Source organism: Bos indicus, chromosome 7 (genome assembly GCF_029378745.1).
Source record: "Bos indicus isolate NIAB-ARS_2022 breed Sahiwal x Tharparkar chromosome 7, NIAB-ARS_B.indTharparkar_mat_pri_1.0, whole genome shotgun sequence".
Taxonomy (NCBI): Eukaryota; Metazoa; Chordata; class Mammalia; order Artiodactyla; family Bovidae; genus Bos; species Bos indicus.
Genome location: NC_091766.1, coordinates 10,750,400 through 10,769,314, shown reverse-complemented (window position 1 = coordinate 10,769,314; position 18,915 = coordinate 10,750,400). Strand labels below are relative to the sequence as shown.

The 18,915-nt window shown below is 39.7% G+C and overlaps 1 protein-coding gene across 3 annotated transcripts in view; it reads right to left on the bottom strand.

Moving 5' to 3' along the window:
- Positions 1 to 18,915, bottom strand: part of LOC139184057 (adhesion G protein-coupled receptor E2-like) — a 70,769-nt gene that overhangs the window by 17,860 nt on the left and 33,994 nt on the right. For all 3 annotated transcript variants that reach the window (XM_070792653.1, XM_070792652.1, XM_070792651.1), the window contains exons 14-16: positions 1,482 to 1,548; positions 1,119 to 1,210; positions 60 to 228 (exon numbers count right to left, since the gene is read on the bottom strand). In XM_070792653.1, coding sequence (XP_070648754.1) covers positions 60 to 228; positions 1,119 to 1,210; positions 1,482 to 1,548 — 328 coding nt within the window. The remainder of the gene's footprint in view (positions 1 to 59; positions 229 to 1,118; positions 1,211 to 1,481; positions 1,549 to 18,915) is intronic.

Genomic DNA, 18,915 nt, shown 5'->3' with positions numbered 1-18,915 from the left:
GCTCACCTGAGAGGAGTGAGGGTGGGATGGGTCCTGACAGGGAGTCAAGACAGTGGTACCTGCTGGCTGAGGAGGCAGTACACCAGGAAGATGAAGACGCCCTGCAGGCTGTTGATGATGGTGAAGAGGTAGGCCATGACGCGGGCAGCCAGTCCCACCTGCAGGATTCCCAGAAACCACGTGCATCCCAAGATGAAGAGCTGAGCTGTGGCTTTAAATGTCAGCATCCTGAGTAGGAGGAGAAAGTAAGTTCCTGATACAACCAGAGCCATTCTCATCTTCACTCATGGATGCTCCTTCCTTTCCCTGTTGGTAATGACTTCTCAGACTGGGTTGTGATTGGTTTTATTCTTTGCTGTGAATGATGCTCCACAATAGAAATGCCACTGAGGTCTAGAATGACATTTTGATTTGGATGGAGAGGGAAGCGACACTTCATAAGTTGCAAAATCTTTATGATCCTCTGTGGAGATACCTAATTTCATTCAACCAATGTTCCTGAGGAAGTACCATGCATCACACTCTGTGTTGGGTCCTGGGCATTAAACATCACAAAGGCGAGATATCTATTTTCATAAAGCTCATGATCTACTCAAATGACTAATACAACAAAACAGTAAGATGCATAATTTAGAAAAGATAATGGTAGAAATGCAAAAGAAAGAGCATCAGATATGCACAAGATTTCCTGGAACAAAGGTCTGCCTAAACCTCTTAGAAGATTTAATGTTCACTGGGATTTTTACCAGGAAGAGGAGTGGGAGAGAGGTGAGAATGAGCTTGAAATGTGGGGTGTGAAAGTGTACTAGAATATGTGGAAGTGGTCACATATTCCTCTAAGTGCTTCATGGGAACATAATTGTTCTCTGCACATTTGTCATAGGACTGCTGACAAAGTCCAGAGAATGTTGCTGAGGGAGTCACAAGGTCACAAACTGGAATTAGAGATGGATAGAGAACACCACTGGGTCTGAACTTGCTGCCTTAGGACACCTCCATTCATTTTACTCTGGCTTTCCTTAGAAAACCTGAGAATGGACACAAGGACCTGTTCAGGCACATGCCTTCACTTTTGCAACCACACATCTGCAGGGCTGTCAGTCTCTTCTCCATCTTACCTCGTGTTCTGGAGGGTGGACACCTCACTATTGAGGGAACAGAGTTTTCTTTTCAAAATCCAAAGGGTCATCAGAAAGAAGGCTAAATTGACCTTCAGGAAACCAGAAAAGATTTATTGAGTAAAATTTCAGTCCCTTGTCTAGCCTGTCCAACATCATTTCCACACTTAAGTAGTTTCTATTTTTAACCATATTAGTGTGTTAAGTTTTAAGAATGGTCTTAGAAAATGCAACCAAACCCTTGATAACCCAGGAACACTCCTGTTCTTGTCACCTCTGTCACCAACCCATGCCCCCCACTTTTAGTTCTCTTTAAATGATGCTTAAGCTGAGTATTAAAGATGCTTTGATGTCATCACTCACAGAGAAGATGGCACAGACTGGTCCAAGGAAACCCCATTTAAATCCCTTTTCTGAGTGGAGCCAGCAGCTGAGAAGGGAGAGAATAAAAAATGCATTTGTGGTCAAGAAGATGTGGTACATATTTACGGTGGAATATTACTCAGTCAGAAGGAACTAAATAATGCCATCTGCAGTGACATGAATGGACCTAGAGATTGTCATACTAAGTGAAGTAAGTCAGATAGAGAAAGACAAATATCATATGATATTGCTTATATGCAGTATCTTAAAAAAAGTATATAAACGAGCCTATTTACAAAACAGAAATAAAGTCGCAGATGTAGAAAACAAGCTTATAGTTACAAAGGGGGAAAGGAGGGAACAAATTGGGTGACTGGGATTGACATATACACGCTATTATATTTAAAACAGATAACTAATAAGTACCTACTATAGAGCTCATGGTACTGTACTCAATACTTTGTAATGACCTATATGCAAAAAGAATCTGAAAAGGGGCTGAATATATGTATATGGATAATTGATTCACTTTGCTGTACAGCAAAAACTAACACAACATTGTAAATCAACTATATTCCAATGAAGGAACACATGTATACCTGTGGCAGATTCATTTTGATATTTGGCAAAACTAATACAATTATGTGAAGTTTTAAAAAAAAGTGAATTTGCATTGCATATTAGTGCATATATATGGAATCTAGAAAAATGGTACTGGTGAATTTATTTGTAGATCAGGAAGAGAGGCACAGACATAGAGAACAGACTTGCGGACACAATGAGGGGAGAATGTGGGGTGAATTGAGAGAGCAGCATTGAAACGTGTACATTACCATGTGTAAAATAGTTAGTGGGAAATTGTTGCATAACACAGGGAACTCAACCCAATGCCCTGTGACAACCTAGAGGCATGGGATGGGGGTGGGTGGGAGGGAGTATCAAGAAGGGGAAATGTATGCATATTTATGGGTGATTCACATTGTTGTATGGCAGAAACAAATAGGACACTGCAAGGCAATTATCCTCCAATTAAAAACAGATATTTAGTTTCATTTTTTTAACAAGTGGTTGACCAGTTTTCCCAGCACCACTTGTTAAAGAGATTGTCTTTAATCCATTGTATATTCCTGCCTCCTTTGTCAAAGATAAGGTGTCCCTAGGTGCGTGGATTTATCTCTGGGCTTTCTATTTTGTTCCATTGATCAATATTTCTGTCTTTGTGCCAATACCATACTGTCTTGATGACTGTGGCTTTGTAGTAGAGCCTGAAGTCAAGCAGGTTGATTCCTCCCATTCCATTCTTCTTTCTCAAGATCGCTTTGGCTATTCGAGGTTTTTTGTATTTCCATACAAATAGTGAAATTGTTTGTTCTAGCTCTCTGAAAAATACTGTTGGTATCTTGATAGGGATTGCATTGAATCTATGAATTGCTTTGGGTAGTATACTCATTTTCACTATATTGATTCTTCCAATCCATGAACATGGTATATTTCTCCATCTATTAGTGTCCTCTTTGATTTCTTTCACCAGTGTTTTATGCTGCTGCTGCTGCTGCTAAGTCACTTCAGTCCTGTCCGACTCTGTGCAACCCCACTGACGGCAGCCCACAAGGCTCCCCCATCCCTGGGATTCTCCAGGCAAGAACACTGGAGTGGGTTGCCATTTCCTTCTCCAATGCATGAAAGTGAAAAGTGAAAGTGAAGTCGCTGAGTCTTGTCTGACTCTTAGCGACCCCATGGACTGTGGCCCACCAGGCTCCTCCGTCCATGGGATTTTCCAGGTGAGAGTGCTGCAGTGGGGTGCCATTGCCTTCTCCTAGTGTTTTATAGTTTTATATATATAGGTCTTTAGTTTCTTTAGGTAGATATATTCCTAAGTATTTTATTCTTTCCGTTGCAATGGTGAATGGAATTGTTACCTTAATTTCTCTTTCTGTTTTCTCATTATTAGTGTATAGGAATGCAAGGGATTTCTGTGTGTTGATTTTATATCCTGCAATTTTACTATATTCATTGATTAGTTCTAGTAATTTTCTGGTGGAGTCTTTAGGGTTTTCTATGTAGAGGATCATGTCATCTACAAACAGTGAGAGTTTTACTTCTTCTTTTCCATTTTGGATTCCTTTTATTTCTTTTTCTGCTCTGATTGCTGTGGCCAAAACTTCCAAAACTATGTTGAATAATAATGGTGACAGTGGGCACCCTTGTCTTGTTCCTGACTTTAGAGGAAATGCTTTCTATATTCCACCCTTGAGGATAATGTTTGCTGTGGGTTTGTCATATATAGCTTTTATTATATTGAGGTATGTTCCTTCTATTCCTGCTTTATGGAGAGTTTTTATCATAAATGGATGTTGAATTTTGTCAAAGGCTTTCTCTGCATCTATTGAGATAATCATATGGTTTTTATTTTTCAATTTGTTAATGTGGTGTATTACATTGATTGATTTGTGGATATTGAAGAATCCTTGCATCCCTGGGATAAAGCCCACTTGGTCATGGTGTATGATCTTTAACTTGTAAAAGAATGAAACTAGAACACTTTCTAACACCATACACAAAAATAAACTCAAGATGGATTAAAGATCTAAACGTAAGACCAGAAACTATAGAACTCCTAGAGGAGAACATAGGCAAAACACTCTCCGACATACATCACAGCAGGATCTTCTATGACCCACCTCCCAGAATATTGGAAATAAAAGCAAAAATAAACAAATGGGACCTAATTAAACTTTAAAGCTTCTGCACAACAAAGGAAACTATAAGCAAGGTGAAAAGACAGCCTTCAGAATGGGAGAAAATAATAGCAAATGAATCAACTGACAAACAACTAATCTCAAAAATATACAAGCAACTCCTACAGCTCAATTCCAGAAAAATAAATGACCCAATCAAAAAATGGGCCAAAGAACTAAATAGACATTTCTCCAAAGAAGACATACAGATGGCTAACGAACACATGTAAAGATGCTCAACATCACTCATTATCAGAGAAATGCAAATCAAAACCACTGTGAGGTACCATTTCACACCAGTCAGAATGGCTGCGATCCAAAAGTCTCCAAGCAATAAATGCTGGACAGGGTGTGGAGAAAAGGGAATCTCTTACACTGTTGGTGGGAATGTAAACTAGTACAGCCACTAAGGAGAACAGTGTGGAGATTCCTTAAAAAACTGGAAATAGAACTGCCTTATGATCCAGCAATCCAACTGCTGGGCATACACACTAAGGAAACCAGAATTGAAAGAGACACATGTACCCCAATGTTCATCGCAGCACTGTTTATAATAGCCAGGATAAGGAAGCAACCTAGATGTCCATCAGCAGATGAATGGATAAGAAAACAGTGGTACATATACACAATGGAGTATTACTCAGCCATTAAAAAGAATACATTTGAATCAGTTCTAACTAGGTGGATGAAACTGGAGCCTATTATACACAGTGAAGTAAGCCAGAAAGAAAAACACCAATACAGTATACTAAGGCATATATATGGAATTTAGAAAGATGGTAACAATAACCATGTATACAAGACAGCAAAAGAGACGCAGATGTATAGAACAGTCTTTTGGACTCTGTGGGAGAAGCAGAAGATGGGATGATTTGGGAGAATGGCATTGAAACATGTGTAATATCATATATGAAATGAGTCGCCAGTCCAGGTTTGATGCACGATACTGGATGTTTGGGGCTGGTGCACTGGGACGACCCAGTGGGATGGTATGGGGAGGGAGGAGGGAGGAGGGTTCAGGATGGGGAACACGTGTATACCTGTGGTGGATTCATATTGATATATGGCAAAACCAATACAATATTGTAAAGTTAAAAAATAAAATATAATATATAAAAAATAAAAAGACCCAGATATTTAAAAAGTGACTCCCTTAAAAAATTTAAAAAATGCATTTATCCTTAGGGATCTATAATAATTATATAATTCACTCCTTATTCAACACGTATTGAGCATCTCTTTTTTGATAGATTCTGTGATTTTCTCTGACAATAAAGTGGTGAAGAGACTATACATGTAAATCCCGTATTGGCAGGAGATACACAATTTAATGATAAAAAAGGGAGGTTATGACAATGTATGTTTGAATGTAATGCTCAGTTTTGGGTCTAAGGAAATAGAATGGGTTAAGGAAGATTCCCAAAGAAATCATGTTTCAGTAGAAAGAAGACCGATGAATAGATGTTTCTGAGATAATCAGGGTTGAAGCAGGGAAGTCTGTAAATGTGTTAGTTTTTGAGAGTCCTCGGAACCTAACATAGTTTTAAGAGCCTTTCTTGCATTATTCAATTTAATTTTTTGTCTACTGTAAAACTCATCCACTGCTTTTTTTTTTAAATTATGGTTTTATTGAGATATGATTTCACATCCAATGAAATTTATCCATTAAAACTGTACAGTTGAGTGATCTCTGGATAGTCAGAGTTGTGCAACCATCACCACAGTCTAACTTCAGAACACTTTCAACTCCTCAAACAGAAACTGCATTCACAATAGCATGAGGAAATCCTCATTCCCACTTCCATGCATCCAACCCTGATCCTAGCCCCCGGGTACCATTAATCAACTTTCTGTCACTGTGGACCTGCCTGTTCAGGATACTCACATAAATGGAATCATACAGTACGTGGTCTTCTGTGACTAGATTCTTTCACTTAATGTTTTCAAGGTTCATTCATGTTGCAACATGGTTTTATGGCTGAAAACTCATTTTTAGTCTTTCTTCATAGCTGAATAATATTCTATTATGTGGCTATGCTACATTTTGGTATGCCTTCATCAGCTGATGGACATATGTCATTCTCAGGCTTTGGGTATTCTGAATAATGCTGCAATGAACACTGATGTGATTTTTTGTGTGGATTTTCATGTGTTTAGGATATATGCCTAAGAGTGGAATTGCTGGGTCATTTGGTACCTACATATCAAAACTTTTGAGAAATTGTTTTCTACAAGTGGTTGCACTAATTTCATTTCAGCAAGCAATATATGAGGGTTCTAATTGTTCCATAACTTTTCATTTTTCTAATTGTCAGTCTTTATTTCCTTTAATCATTTAAGTGAATGAGTATGAAGTGACGTGTTCTTTTGTGGGTTTTGATTTGTATTTTCATAATGACTAATGATGTTGAACATCTTTTCATGCACTTATTGTCATTTACTTATCTTTGGAGAAATCTTTATTTAAAATTAGTGTCCTTTTTTGGGGAATGGTGGTGAGTGGTAAAGAATCTGATTTCCAATGCAGGAGATGCAAGTGACTCAGATTTGACCCAGGGTCAGGCAGATTCCCTGGGTATGCCAACCCATTCCAATATTCTTGCCTGGGAAATCCATGGGCAGAGGAGCCTGGAAAGCTACAGTCCATGGGGTTGCAAAGAGTTGGATACATCTTAGTGACTAAGCAAGCAGGCAAGGAATCACTGTTGAACTTGGTATTAGAGACAGAAATTCTGTTTTCAGAAGAACAATACTTGACATGAATACTTAACCAGATTGAGGAGAGGATCATAACTAGCAAACAGGCAGAAAAATTGAAGAGACAGACCTGGAGTCATACGGAATGAGGACTTGGCCTTTCTGAGTCACAACCAAGAAGAGACCTACAAGTGAAAGGGAGCATGTCCAGGGCTTCTGGTTCAAGATGGAGGAGTAGAAGGATTCTTCTCATCTCCTCCTGCAAAACCACCAAAATCACAACTAGCTGTTGAACAACCACAGACAGGAGGACGCTGGAATCTACCAAAGAAAGATACTCCACGCCCAAAGATAAAGAAGAAATGGCAGGAGATGGTAGGAGGGGCACAATCACGATAAAATCAAATCCTATACCCACCGAGTGGGTAACCCACAACCTGGAGAACAATAATACAAAAGAAGATCACCCACCATTGTGAAGGTTGGGAACCGCACGTCAGACTTCTAGCCTGGGAGCCCAACAAAAGAACTGGGAATCCTCAGGGAATCTGACTGGGAAGGCTAGTGGGACTTGATTACAAGACTTCCACAGAACTGGGGGAAACAGAGACTCTACTCTTGGAGGGCACAAACAAAACCTTGCATGCACCAAGACTCAAAGGAAAAGAGCAGTGACTCCACAGGAAACTGAACCAAAACTACCTGCAATGTTGGAGGGTATCCTGTGGAGGTATGGGTCAGCAGGGGCTCATCACAGGGACAGAGGGGACTGGCAGCAGCTGTCTGGTAATGTCTCCTTTGGTGGAAACCCTCTTGGAGAAATTAACGTGACCATAGAGCCCATAGACCTGAGGGTTGGGTCACCTCAGCCAAAAAACTACCAGAGAGGAAGTGCAGCCCCATCCATCAGCAGATAATTGGATTAAAGCTTTATTGAGTAAGGCCCTGCCCACCAAAGCATGACCCAGGTTTTCCAACCACCAGTCCCTGCCATTAGGAAGCTTACACAAAGAGAAGAAGCAAGAAGAACCACAATCCCACAGCAACCAAAACAAAACCACACCAGAGTTAATCAGCATGACAAAGCAGAAAGTTACATCTCAGATGAAGGGACACGATAAAACCCCAGAAAAACAGCTAAATGATGTGGATGTAGGCAACAGTCCACAAAAAGTGTTCAGAATAATGATAATGAATATGATTCAGGATATTGGGAAAAGTACGGAGGCAAAGATTGAGAAGATACAAGAAATGTTTACCAAAGGCCTACAAGAACTAAAGAACAAAGAAGCAGAGATGAATAATACCCTAGAAGGAATCCATAACAGAATAACTGAGGCAGATAAATGACCTGGAGGACAGAATGGTAGAAATCACTGCCATAGAACAGAATATAGGCAGAAAGAATGAAAGAATGAAGAAAGAATGAAAAGAAATGCAGGCAGCCTAAGAGAATTCTGGGATATTAAATGCGCAAACAGTCACATTATAGGGGTCCCAGAAGGAGAAGAGAGAGATAAATGACCTGAGAACATATTTGAAGAGATAATAGCTAAAAACTTCCCTAACATGGGAAAGAAAATAGTCAACCAAGTCCAAGAAGCACATTGAGTCCAGGCAGGGTAAATCCAAGGAGGAACCCACTGAGACACATGGTAATCAAATTGGCAAAAATTAAAGACAGAGATAAAATATTAAAAGCAACAAGGGAAAAATAGCAAATGACATACAAGGGAACTTCCATCAGGCTATCAGTTGATTTCTCAACAGAAACTCTACAAGCCAGAAGCAAATGGTATGAAGTATTTAGAGTGATGAAAGAGAAGAATCTATAACCAAGAATACTCTATCCAGCAAGACTCTCCTTCAGATTTGATGAAGTCAAATGCTTTCCAGACAACCAAAGTTAAGAGAATTCAGCACCACCAAACCAGCTATATAACAAATGGTAAAGGAACTTCTGTAGGCTGGAAACAGAAAAGGAAAAGCCCTACATAGAGAAAATGCACCCCAAACAATTATGAAAATGATAATAGGATCATATATATCGGTAATTATCTTAAGGGTAAATGGATTAAGTGCACCAACCAAAAGACATAGACTGGCTGAGCAGATGAAAACATGTCCAGGTATGTACTTCCATTTACCACATCACTCTGCTTGACACCCCCCCCCCCAATTGTATGTAATTATTTTATATTGTTAGATTAATCATGTTCCCACTATGGTTTGCAATTGTAATCATCTTTTATTTTTTGTCTGGCTATCAATTGTGAAAACTTATGAGCATCCATTCTGTGATTCTGTAACTATTAAATTGCCAACACCTGTTGGATCATAGAAAAAACAAGAGAATCCCAGAGAAACATCTACTTTTGTTTCATTAACTACACTAAAGCCTTTGACTGTGTAGATCAACACAAACTGTGGAAAATTCTTAAAGAGAGGGGATTATCAGACCACCTTACCTGCTTCCTGAAAAATCTGTATGCAGGTCAAGAAGTAACAGTTAGAACCAGACATGGTACAACTGACTGGTTCCAAGTTGGAAAAGGAGTATTTTAAGGCTGAACACTGTCACCTTGCTTATTTAACTTATATGCAGAGTACCTCTAGTGAAATGCCAGACAGGATGAAGCACAAGATGGATTCAAGACTGCAGGGAAATCAATAACCTCAGATATGCAGGTGACACCACCCTTAGGCAGAAGGCAAAGGGGGAGCTAAAGAGCCTCTTGATGAAAGTGAAAAGAGGAGAGAGAAAAGCGGACTTAAAACTCAACATTCAAAAACTAAGATCATGGCATCTGGATCCAGCACTTCACTGCAAATAGGTGGGAAAACAATGGATACAGTGACAGACTTTATTTTCTAGGGTTCAAAACCACTGCTGAATGTGACTGCACCCATGAAATTAAAAGATACTTGCTCCTTAGAAGAAAAGCTATGACCAACCTAGACAGCATATTAAAAAACAGAGACATTACTTTGTCAACAAAGGTCCCTCTAGTCAAAGCTATGCTTTTTCCAGTAGTCATGTGTAGATGTGAGTGTTGGACCATAAAGAAACCTGAGCGCCAAAGAACTGATTCTTTTGTACTGTGGTGTTGGAGAAGACTCTTGAGAGTCCCTTGGACAGCAAGGAGATCCAATGAGTCCATCCTAAAGGAAATCAGTGCTGAATATTCATTGGAAGGACTGATGCTGAAGCTGAAACTCCAATACTTTGGCCACCTGATGCTAAGAATTGACTCATTGGAAAAGACCCTGATGCTGGGAAAGATTGAAGGCAGGAAGAGAAGGGGAAGACAGAGGATGAGACAGTTGAATGGCATCACTGACTCAATGGACATGAATTTGAGCAAGCTCCAGGGGTTGGTGATGGACAGGAAGCCTGAAGTTGTGCAGAGTCAGTCATGACTGAGCGACTGAACTGAACTACACGATTACTCACTTAGTATTATTGTATCATGATTGGTCAACAGAAAATTATAGAATTCTATATCACCAAAACTAGTATTAATTAGAAAATCTGTAATAAGTTTTTAAAGTCCATATGTATATCAGACAGAGTGCTTGATGAACTATGGACTGAGGTTCATGACATTGTACAGGACACAGGGATCAAGACCATCCCCATGGAAAAGAAATGCAAAAAAGCAAAATGGCTGTCCGAGGAGGCCTTACAAATAGCTGTGAAAAGAAGAGAAGTGAAAAGCAAAGGAGAAAAGGAAAGACATAAGCATCTGAATGCAGAGTTCCAAAGAATAGCAAGAAGAGATAAGAAAGCTTTCCCCAGTGATCAATGCAAAGAAACAGAGGAAAACAACAGAATGGGAAAGACTAGAGATCTCTTCAAGAAAATTAGAGACACCAAGGGGACATTTCATGCAAAGACGGGCTCGATAAAGGACAGAAATGGTATGGACCTAACACAAGCAGAAGATAGTAAGAAGAGGTGGCAAGAATACACAGAAGAACTGCACAAAAAAGATCTTCACGACCCAGATAATCATGATGGTGTGATCACTGACCTAGAGCCAGACATCCTGGAATGAGAAGTCAAGTGGGCCTTAGAAAGCATCACTATGAACAAAGCTAGCGGAGTTGATAGAATTCCAGTTGAGCTATTTCAAATCCTGAAAGATGATGCTGTGAAAGTCCTGCACTCAATATGCCAGCAAATTTAGAAAACTCAGCAGTGGCCACAGGACTGGAAAAGGTCAGTTTTCATTCCAATCCCAAAGAAAGGCAATGCCAAAGAATGCTCAAACTACCACACAATTGCACTCATCTCACATGCTAGTAAAGTAATGGTCAAAATTCTCCAAGCCAGGCTTCAGCAATACATGAACCATGAAATTCCAGATGTTCAAGCTGGTTTTAGAAAAGGCAGAGGAACCAGAGATCAAATTGCCAACATCCGTTGGATCATCGAAAAAGCAAGAGAGTTCCAGAAAAACATCTATTTCTGCTTTATTGATGATGCCAAAGCCTTTGACTGTGTGGATCACAATAAACTGTGGAAAATTCTGAAAGAGATGGGAATACCAGACCACCCGACCTGCCTTTTGAGAAACCTGTATGCAGATCAGGAAGCAACAGTTAGAACTGGACATGGAACAACAGACTGGTTCCAAATAGGAAAAGGAGTATGTCGAGGTTGTACATTGTCACCCTGCTTATTTAACTTCTATGCAGAGTACATCATGAGAAAAGCTGGGCTGGAAGAAGCACAAGCTGGAATCAAGATTGCTGGGAGAAATATCAATAACCTTAGGCATGCAGATGATACCACCCTTATGGCAGAAAGTGAAGAAGAACTAAAAAGTCTCTTGATGAAAGTGAAAGAGGAGAGTGAAAAAGTTGGCTTAAAGCTCAACATTCAGAAAACTAAGATCATGGCATCGGGTCCCATCAGTTCATGGGAAATAGATCGGGAAACAGTGGAAACAGTGTCAGACTTTATTTTTTTGGGCTCCAAAATCACTGCAGATGGTGACTGCAGCCATGAAATTAAAAGACACTTACTCCTTAGAAGAAAAGTTATGATCAATCTAGATAGCATATTCAAAAGCAGAGACATTACTTTGCCAACAAATGTCCGTCTAGTCAAGGCTATGATTTTTCCTGTAGTCATGTATGGATGTGAAAGTTGGATTGTGAAGAAGGCTGAACGCCAAAGAATTGATGCTTTTGAACTGTGGTGTTGGAGAAGACTCTTGAGAGTCCTTTGGACTACAAGGAGATCCAACCAGTCCATTCTGAAGGAGATCAGCCCTGGGATATCTTTGGAAGGAATGATGCTAAAGCTGAAACTCCAGTACTTTGGCCACCTCATATGAAGAGTTGACTCATTGGAAAAGACTCTGATGCTAGGAGGGATTAGGGGCAGGAAGAGAAGGGGACGACAGAGGATGAGATGGCTGGATGGCATGACTGACTCAATGGACGCGAGTCTGTGTGAACTCCGGGAGTTGGTGATGGACAGGGAGGCCCGGCGTGCAGCCTGGTGGGCTGCAGTCCGTGGGATCGCAGAGAGTCGAACACGACTGAGCTACTGAAATGAACTGAACTGATATCAGAATTACCTTGGAATATTTGAAAATACTAATTCCCAGGTATTGCATTTCTTTCTTTCTTTTTTTTTGGCCAGAGCTCCAGATATGTTTCTAATGAGCAGCCACATTTAAAAACAACTGGAACTTTTACTTTTATCTTTTGTTTCACTTTTTCTATTTCATATTCATGGCTCCCATTTCATTTAGTTTATGTTTTCCAATTTCTTCATCTCTTCTTTTTTTGACATTCTTTCTCAGGCCTTTATCAAGTGTAGTTCAAAAGGTTTGGTATGCTGCTACTGCTGCTAATTCACTTCAGTCCTGTCTGACTCTGTGTGACCCTATAGACGGCAGCCCACCAGGCTCTCCCGTCCCTGGGATTCTACAGGCAAGAACACTGGAATGGGGTGCCATTTCCAATCCATGAAAGTGAAAAGTGAAAGTGAGGTCACTCAGTCATGTCTGACTCTTAGCTAACCCATACACATATAAATAATACACATATAAACAATACACATATAAATAATATGTGTAATATATATTTTCAAAAACATTAATTTTTGCCTAACTAAAAAGTTTATGACATTTTGATTCCACTTGCTTGACTTAGTATGAAGAGAATGCTAGGTTTCTAATTTAAAAAAAAGGATATGCAACAAGAAACAAAGGTTTACTGTACAGCACAGGGAACTGTAGTCAATATCTTGTATAATGACCTATAATGGAAAATAATTTAAAAAATATTATATGTGTACATGTATAACTGAATCACACACACAAAAAAGAATTCTACTCTTGAAATTTAGTAATGTTTATCCTTTTGCCAGTTTTTCTAAATGTCCTATGGACATCTAAGAACAACGTATAAGATTCAAACTTTTAAATATATGTGTGTAGCATATGCTTAATATAAATGAATTAAATATGAAGGTCGACACCAAAATCTGATTGATTATATTCTTTGCAGCCAAAGATGGAGAAGCTCTACACAGTCAGCAAAAGCAAGACTGGGAGCTGACTATGGCTGGGATCATGAACTCCTTATTGCCAAATTCAGACTGAAATGGAAGAAAGTGAAGAAAACCACTAGACCATTCAGGTATGACCTAAATCAAATCCCTTATGACTATACAGTGGAAATGAGAAATAGATTTAAGGGAGTAGATCTGAATTATAGAGTGCCTGATGAACTATGGATGGAGGTTCATGACATTGTACAGGAGACAGGAATCAAGACCATCCCCAAGAAAAAGAAATGCATAAAAGCAAAATGGCTGTCTGAGGAGGCCTTACAAATAGCTGTTAAAAGACGGGAAGCGAAAAGCAAAGGAGAAAAGGAAAGGTATACCCATCTGAATGCAGATTTCCAAAGAATAGTAAAAAGAGATAAGAAAGCTTTCCTCAGTGATCAATGAAAAAAATAGAGGAAAACAATAGAGAAACAATAGGGAAAGACTAGAGATCTCTTCAAGAAAATTAGAGATACCAAGGGAACATTTCATGCAAAGATGGGCTCAATAAAGGACAGAAATGGTATGGACCTAACACAAGCAGAAGATAGTAAGAAGAGGTGCCAAGAATACACAGAAGAACTGTACAAAAAAGATCTTTATGACCAAGATAATCGTGATGGTGTGATCACTCACCTAGAGCTAGACAACCTGGAATGTGAAGTAAAGTGGGCCTTAGGAAGCATCACTACGAACAAAGCTAGTGGAGGTGATGGAATTCCAGTTGAGCTATTTCAAATCCTGAAAGATGATGCTGTGAAAGTGCTACACTCAATATGCCAGCAAATTTGGGAAACTCAGCAGTGGCCACAGGACTGGAAATGGTCAGTTTTTACTCCAGTCCCAAAGAAAGGCAATTCCAAAGAACGCTCAAACTACCACACAATTGCACTCATCTCACACGCTAGTAAAGTAATGCTCAAAATTCTCCAAGCCAGGCTTCAGCAATATGTGAACCATGAACTTCCAGATGTTCAATCTGGTTTTAGAAAAGGCAGGGGAACCAGAGATCAAATTGCCAACATCTGATGGATCATCAAAAAAGCAAGAGAGTTCCAGAAAACATCTATTTCTGCTTTATTGACTACACCAATATCTTTGACTGTGTGGATCACAGGAAACTGTGGAAAATTCTGAAAGAGATGGGTATACCAGACCACCTGACCTGCTTCTTGAGAAATCTGTATGCAGCTCAGGAAGCAACAGTTAGAACTGACCATGGAACAACAGACTGGTTCCAAAAAGGAAAAGGAGTACGTCAAGGCTGTATATTGTCACCCTGCTTATTTAACTTCTATGCAGAGTACATCATGAGAAACGCTGCGCTGGAGGAAGCACAAGCTGGAATCAAGATTGCAGGAGAAATATCAATAACCTCAGGTATGCAGATGACACCACCCTTATGGCAGAAAGTGAAGAGGAACTAAAGAGCCTCTTGATGAAAGTGAAAGAGGAGAGTGAAAAAGTTGGCTTAAAGCTCAACATTCAGAAAACTAAGATCATGGCATCTGGTCCCATCACTTCATGGTAGATAGATGTGGAAACAGTGGCTGACTTTATTTTTCTGGGCTCCCAAATCACTGCAGACAGTGATTGCAGCAATGAAATTAAAAAATACTTACTCCTTGGAAGGAAAGTTATGACCAATCTAGATAGTATATTAAAAAGCTATGGTTTTTCCAGTGGTCATGTATGGATGTGAGAGTTGGACTATAAAGAAAGCTTTAGAGTGTTGAATAATTGATGCTTTTTAACTGTGGTGTTGGAGAAGACTCTTGAGAGTCCCTTGAACTGCAAAGAGATCCAGCCAGTCCATCCTGAAGGAGATCAGTCCTGGGTGTTCATTGGAAGGACTGATGTTGAAGCTGAAACTCCATACTTTGGCCACCGGATGCAAAGAGCTGACTCATTGGAAAAGACCCTGATGCTTGGAAAGATTGAGGACAGGAGGAGAAGGGGACAACAGAGGATGAGATGGTTGGATGACATCATTGACTTGATGAATATGGGTTTGGGTGAACTCTGGGGGTTGGTGATGGACAGGGAGGCTGGGCGTGCTGCGGTTCATGGGGTTGCAGAGAGTCGGACACGACTGAGTGACTGAACTGAACTGAACTATTTAAGTTATTAAGACATCATTCAAGATGCTCCTCTATTATTTTTTACACAATTGATAAAATATTCTCAGAGAAATATTAATATGTTTCACTACAATTATATATTTTTTCTTTTTCTTTATATTTCTTTTGATTCTTGCTTTATGTGTCTTTGTCTTTGTTGAAAAGGTGTTTAATGGTTTATGATGTCTACTGTCTTTGTGAATTGTACCTTTTATCATTAAAATATTAATGTTTCTTTCATTTAAAATAAGTAAAATTTAAAAATGAGCATGTCCACAGAGACTAATGGATTAATTTGTCTTAGGTTCCAGCACTGCCAAGTCTGGAGTGAGAGGCTGTTCCCACTATGAGCCTGGAGAGTGATCCCATCCTGGGAAAGATTGTGTGGTGAATGTGGGTAGAGAGTCATGACTTGGCAGTGGAGGGTATTATGAAGTCTTAGGACTTTCTCCTCTCCCAACTCCCGAATGCTGTGTCCATTGTTAAATTGAGTTATTTGTCTTTTCTTGTTGAGTTATTCAATTTAATTTTAACAACAGTGAAAAACAGAAGTTCTCTTATCGAGTAACTGATTAGAAACTGAAGTATAGAGAACTGAAGTCTATTGCCCAAGGTTTTGCAGATAGAAATCACTCTTGGTCTTACAGTATGGTAGACTAGAGAGTGAGACATTCTAGAATAACAGAGAGCATGGTAGGACATTTCAGGAAAATATAGCAGCCACTGAGAAAAGTGAAGTACATTTCATTGCATTAAGCTTGAAAAAACTGAAGTGTTCAAGGATTCCTGGAGAGAGCTCAGTTGACACAGATAAGCATCAACTTTAGCAGCATGGTATGGTTAAGGGTGCACGTTCTGGGAGAATGACTTCCTGAAAAGGAGACTGAAGACCTTGGTAAACTTGAACTCCTCCGAAAACAACAAAAATACAAGCAAAATAACTAAAACCAACCATTTCAAAACTCTGGCAGTTATCCAAGGCCACAGAACAAACTGAAAATCATTGATCCAAGAGAAACTGTGGAACCCCAATAAGATGGGGGGAAAAAGTCTGTAATGTTTCCCTTTGAACTATTTCCATTCCATCTCTCCCCAGCTAAGTGGTGCAGCAGCCAAACGCTAATAGCATTGCAGGCAGTAAAGATGTGTGACTGTTTTTGGAGCTTCATTAAAAGCATCATATTATACCCAGAGCACAGTCAATATCTTTTTCTGACCCTTTAGCTCCCTGGGAACTCTTTTTTAAACTAACTAAATTTATTTTTAATTGAAGGATAATTGCTTTACAATATTGTGTTAGTTTTTGTCATATATCAACATGAATCAGCTGTCGACTGAAAAAAAAAGATGTTTAACTTGAGAGTTGTGAGTTTAGTTTTATTTGGGGCAAAATGAGGACTGCAGCCCAGGAGGGTGGGGGCAGCATCTCAGACAGCTCTGAGAGACTGCTCCAAAGAGGCAGTGGGGGAAAGTCAATATATAAGGTTTTGGTGAAGGGGGAGTTCAACGCCATGAAGCACTTATTTTACAAACGGCTTTTGTTAGTCATGAGGATGTCACCATGAAGGGAGAAGCACTAAATAAGGAGATGCAAGGATTGAGATCATAAAATCTGTTCCTAAAAACATCCAACTATCTAAAGACCTGTCCCACCAGATTCCCTGGAGCACAGAGTGCCTCACTCCACCCTAAACTCCCTCAGGGATTGTTGAAGGTCAACACTATAGCAGCATGGGGTTCCATCTCCATAGAAGCAGATGGCAAATGCCTTTGTTGTTCAGTCATTAGCAATGCTCTTGGTAAGTGCCGATTTGTAGTTGACACAGCCATAGGTATACCTAAGACCCTTCCCTCTTGAACCTCTCTCCCACCACATCCCACCCTTCTAGGTTGTTACAGACCCCCGATTTGAGATCCCTGAGCCACACAGCCAATTCCCACTGAGTATCTATTTTACATATGGTAATGTATGTTTCCATATTGCACTCTACATACATTCCATCCTCACCTCCTTCCCCCCAACACCATCCATAAGTCTGTTCTCTGTATCTGTGTCCCGACTGCTGTTTAGTCACTCAGTCATGTCTGACTGTTTGTGATGCTCTGGACTGTAGCCCACCAGGCTCCTCTGTCCATGCAATTTAGAAGGCAAGAATACTGGAAAGGGTTGCAGTTTCCTTCTCTGGGGGATCTCCCTGACTCAGTGATTGAACCTGTGTCCCATTTATTGGTAGGCAGATTCTGGGAAGCCATTGGTGCCCTGAAAATAGGTTCAGCGGTACCACCTTTCTAGATTCCATGTATATGTGTTAATATATGATTTTTATTTCCTCTGACTTACTTCACTCTGTATACTGGGTTCTAGGTTCATCCACCTCACTAGCACTGACTCAAATACATTCCTTATCATGACTGAGTAATATTCCACTGTGTATATGTACCACAGCTTCTTTGTCCATTCATCTGTTGATGGACATCTAGATTGCTTCCATGTTCTAGCTATTGTAAATAGTGCTGCAATGAACATTGGGGTACATTTATTTTTTTCAATTTTGGCTCCTTGAGAACTGTTTAGTCTCCAACTTTGGTGGTTTTTTGATTTGGGTGACAGCTCATCTTAGTGAGGGACATAATAAAAGCCCACCTTTAGGACATTACCAAAATAATACAAATTACTGTCACATCTCCAGTTTCCCAAAGATATGATCTCAGGTGGAGTCAACTAGATTGTGAATTTAAAAGGAAGTATTGGAGAAAATCAGGGACATGGGGAACTTTGAAAAGTTCTGAAATATTCCCAGAAATCCATGGATGCACAAGGATATGCCCATGCTCAGTGAAGACCTGAGAAAGAAGACAACAGTCTCTCATCTCTGGCTGATCTTGAGGCTTGTGCAGTCAGGAAGTGAAAGCCCACACTGTTAAATAATCTTCCTGAAGTCTGAAGATGTGGCTTCTCACACAGATGCCTTTGTGGAAGTGTGCAAAACATACAGGCAAAGCATTTAAGGAAATCTCCAATTTAAAAAAAAAAAAAAAAGGAAATCTTATGGCCAACCAGTGTTTGGCCACTAGATAATACTGAACCAAATATGAGATCCTAGGCACCTAGAACTAAAAACTAAAAACAAGAACCTAAACTAGAACTCAAAGGCCACACACTGCAGGCAATTATCAATACACAGAACTAGTCTAGGAATGTCATTAAACTATTAAACAAAGAGCAGCAAACTAAAAACAAGAAATCTTCGAAGGCAGAGAGATCTGATAACTGGAGTGTTACAATGTATTATCTAAAACATCTAGTT